The sequence below is a fragment of the Crocuta crocuta genome, unplaced genomic scaffold (genome assembly GCF_008692635.1).
Source record: "Crocuta crocuta isolate KB4526 unplaced genomic scaffold, BGI_CrCroc_1.0 scaffold53, whole genome shotgun sequence".
NCBI classification, from domain to species: domain Eukaryota; kingdom Metazoa; phylum Chordata; class Mammalia; order Carnivora; family Hyaenidae; genus Crocuta; species Crocuta crocuta.
This window is the reverse complement of record NW_027529432.1, coordinates 2,269,752-2,272,792: the sequence shown is the minus strand read 5'-3', so window position 1 is coordinate 2,272,792 and position 3,041 is coordinate 2,269,752. Positions and strand designations below refer to the sequence as shown.

The window sequence follows — 3,041 nt, the reverse complement described above, 5'->3', positions numbered from 1 at the left end:
AAAGCGCTAGGGGAAAAAAATTAAATGTCACTCATACTTTGAGGCCACCACTGTCACCATTTTAACCTATTTCTTTCTCTCTTCTGAGTCCCAATTTCCTTGCTGTTNCCTAGCTCCTCCTGGCTGCAGCAAGCCCCTGAGATGTAAATCTTTAGTGAACATTGTGATTAGAACGCTCAAACATGTTCTTCAAGCAACTGTTAAGCAACCCCCACCTCTGACCGCAAAATTCTCGCTTCTGTACACCGGCTTTGCCCCTCTCTCCCTGTATAAACCCTGAGCTATGGCTCGGCAGGGCGCTCTTCCGAGGACTTTTCTGGTGCTCGGGAGGGGCCAGCCGGACGCACTAAAGTAAACCTGAATAACCAACTCCTTTTGTGTTTTGTGGGCTTTGTCCTCGGTGATTCTCCTTTGGAAAGGGAGGCCTAACAACATGAACAAGACACAGAGGACCCTGGGCTGTGCCCTGGGCCTTCCTGATGTTTGCCTGCGTTTTCTTTCTTTGGGGTGTATATGTTTTTTAAATATTTATTTTGAGAGAGAGACAGAGAGAGAGAGAGAGAGAGAGAGTGGAGAGTGTGAGCAGGGGGAAGGGCAGAGAAAGAGAGAGAGGGAGAGAGAATTGCAAGCAGGCTCTACATTCTCAGCATGGAGCCCAACTCGGGGCTTGATCTCACAAACTGTGAGATCATGACCTGAGCCTGTCAAGAGTCCAGGGGCGCCTGGGTGGCTCAGTCAGGTATGCATCTGACTTCNCTGTGCCGCACCCTCCAGCTCACGGAAGCCTTATCTAAGCGTGCTTTGTGGGGTCATGGCTGCCCTTCCTATCCTAAAACCCTGCAGAGCTGCTGGAGTTGTGAGAGTCTGAGGACCCCTGACGACCCAGTCCAGCCTGAAAGAGATGTGACAACTAAGTGCCACTTGTCATTCTGAACAGGATCCTCTTGCTTAAAAGGATGTCACTGGTTGGGGCGCCTGGGTGGCTTAGTCNAAAATAAAAAAAAAAAAAAAAAAAGGATGTCACTGGTGGGGCAGGGAAGACTGGCAAAATCTGAATGAGGCCTGAGAGTTAAATGGAAATCATCTGTCAATATTATCTTTGATTTGAGGAGCTCCTCACCTCCTCTCCATGGCCTCGATGGTCTCCACCAGGGGCGCGTTGTGGGTCTCCGCCAGGAAGCAGACAACCAGCCCGGCCAGGATCGAAGTGGCCCCGAAGCCCACGGGCGGCAGGATGGCGCTGAACTCCCCGAGCATGGTGACCAGGGGCGCAATCAGGCCCCCAAGGCGGGCACTGACCGAAGCAAAGCCCATCCCCATCTGCCTAAAAAGTGTGGACCGGTCAGTGGCCAAGGCCCAGACCGCCCAGAGGGCCGGGAGTGCCAGGCGCCGGGTGTCGCGGGGCAGAGCAGAGAGGGTGTCCTGCTTCAGCAAGCCCAGCAGATGCCGACCCGGAGCTCCAGGGCCTTCCGGCAGCAGGTGCCGCTGGGCCTCTCCCCATGCACCCACCTGATCTCTGTGGGGTACAGCTCGCCCGTGTACAGGTACACGCAGATGAAGGAGCTGGCCAGGCAGCCTTTGCCTAGCGCCGCCTGGGCCGTGCGCAGGGTCTGCATATCTGTAGAGGGGGTAGGCAGGGCAGGGGGTTAGGCGGCCCTCAGGGCCCCAGGGGGGATCGGGGAGGCAGAGGGGGTAGTGGTGGCAGCGAGGCACTCAGGAGGGGATGGGGTATGGAGAGGAGGCAGAGGGTGAGGCTCGGAGCCCGGAAAGGGAGGAAGGGAGGCTGGGATTTCCACTCCCTCGTGTTCCCACCTGAGACCCACAGTGTCCCCACATTGTCCTGCTCCGATGGCTGCCTCCTTCTACCCTTCCTGAGGCAGCACCAACTTGGGGGTTAGGCCTGGGTTCAAATCCCAGCTCCGAGCCAGCTGGGTGATCTTGGTCTTGGCCCCTTGTTACTTGGCCTCTCTGAGCCTCCCTGTCCTCAACTGTAAAAGGAGGAAAAGACCAGTGCCTGCTTCACGGGGTTGTCATAAGGTTGACATGACGTCATGGCTCAGTGCTCATTAAATGTTGGCTGTCACCCCGTGAGCTTGTCACGCTTTGGGTTACAAACAGTAACACCCCAAGGCACATGCCCAGCATTGAAGCGACGGGCAGGGAAATCGTGGTACCTTCGCAGGCTGCGCGCTGGAGGGGAGGTTATAAAACACCCCCCCCGGACCCCACCCCCTCTCCATTACATTAAATCTTCGTGTAGATAGACTCAAGTTTGGGTATTTTGTTAAAGGTCCCCAGGAGATTCTGATATGCAAAGCCAGAGTTGTAAAATGTAGAAACAAAAAGTTAGGGGCATGAAACATTTGTATTAACATGAAAAAGCATATTTATGTAACCACATAAAGTGAAATAAGATACATTATACATATGTAAATACCTATATACATATATGCATATATAGTCCTCTTTATACGTATGCACACATGTATAATAGTATCTCAATTATGTCAAATACAAAATCTACCAAAAGGAAAAAGATTGGAAGAAAATATGTTAAAATGTCAATAGTAATAATCTTTCCATTTTATGGGAAGGAAATGGAGCCCAGAGGACTCAGACAAGTGCTCAAGGCCGTGGGCCCTCAGCTTCGTACAAGCTCTGGGACTCTGAACCTCAACCTTGGCTTCTTGCTGGAATCACCAGACTGTTCTTTAAATAAATAGTGTCAGGGGCACCTGGGTGGCTCAGTTGGTCAAGCGTCCAACTTCAGCTCATGTCATAATCTCACGGTTTGTGGATTTGAGCCTTGTGGCAGGCTCTGTGGTGACAGCTCAGAGTCTGGAGCCTGCTTCAGATTCTGTGTCTCCCTCTCTCTCTGCCCCTCCCCTGCTCACACTCTGCCTCTTCCTCTCTCTCTCTCTCTCTCTCTCTCAAAAATAAACATTAAAGGGGCGCCTGGGTGGCTCAGTCGGTTAAGTGTCCGACTTCGGCTCAGGTCATGATCTCACAGTTCGTGGGTTCGAGCCCCGCATCGGGCTCTA

At 52.7% G+C, this 3,041-nt stretch overlaps 1 protein-coding gene across 1 annotated transcript in view; it reads right to left on the bottom strand.

Annotated features, from left to right (window-relative positions):
* The window catches only part of LOC144227964 (solute carrier family 22 member 20-like), a 23,435-nt gene that overhangs the window by 7,022 nt on the left and 13,372 nt on the right, over positions 1–3,041 (bottom strand). Inside the window, 2 exon segments of the mRNA XM_077759775.1 lie at positions 1,121–1,324; positions 1,510–1,618. Coding sequence (XP_077615901.1) covers positions 1,121–1,324; positions 1,510–1,618 — 313 coding nt within the window.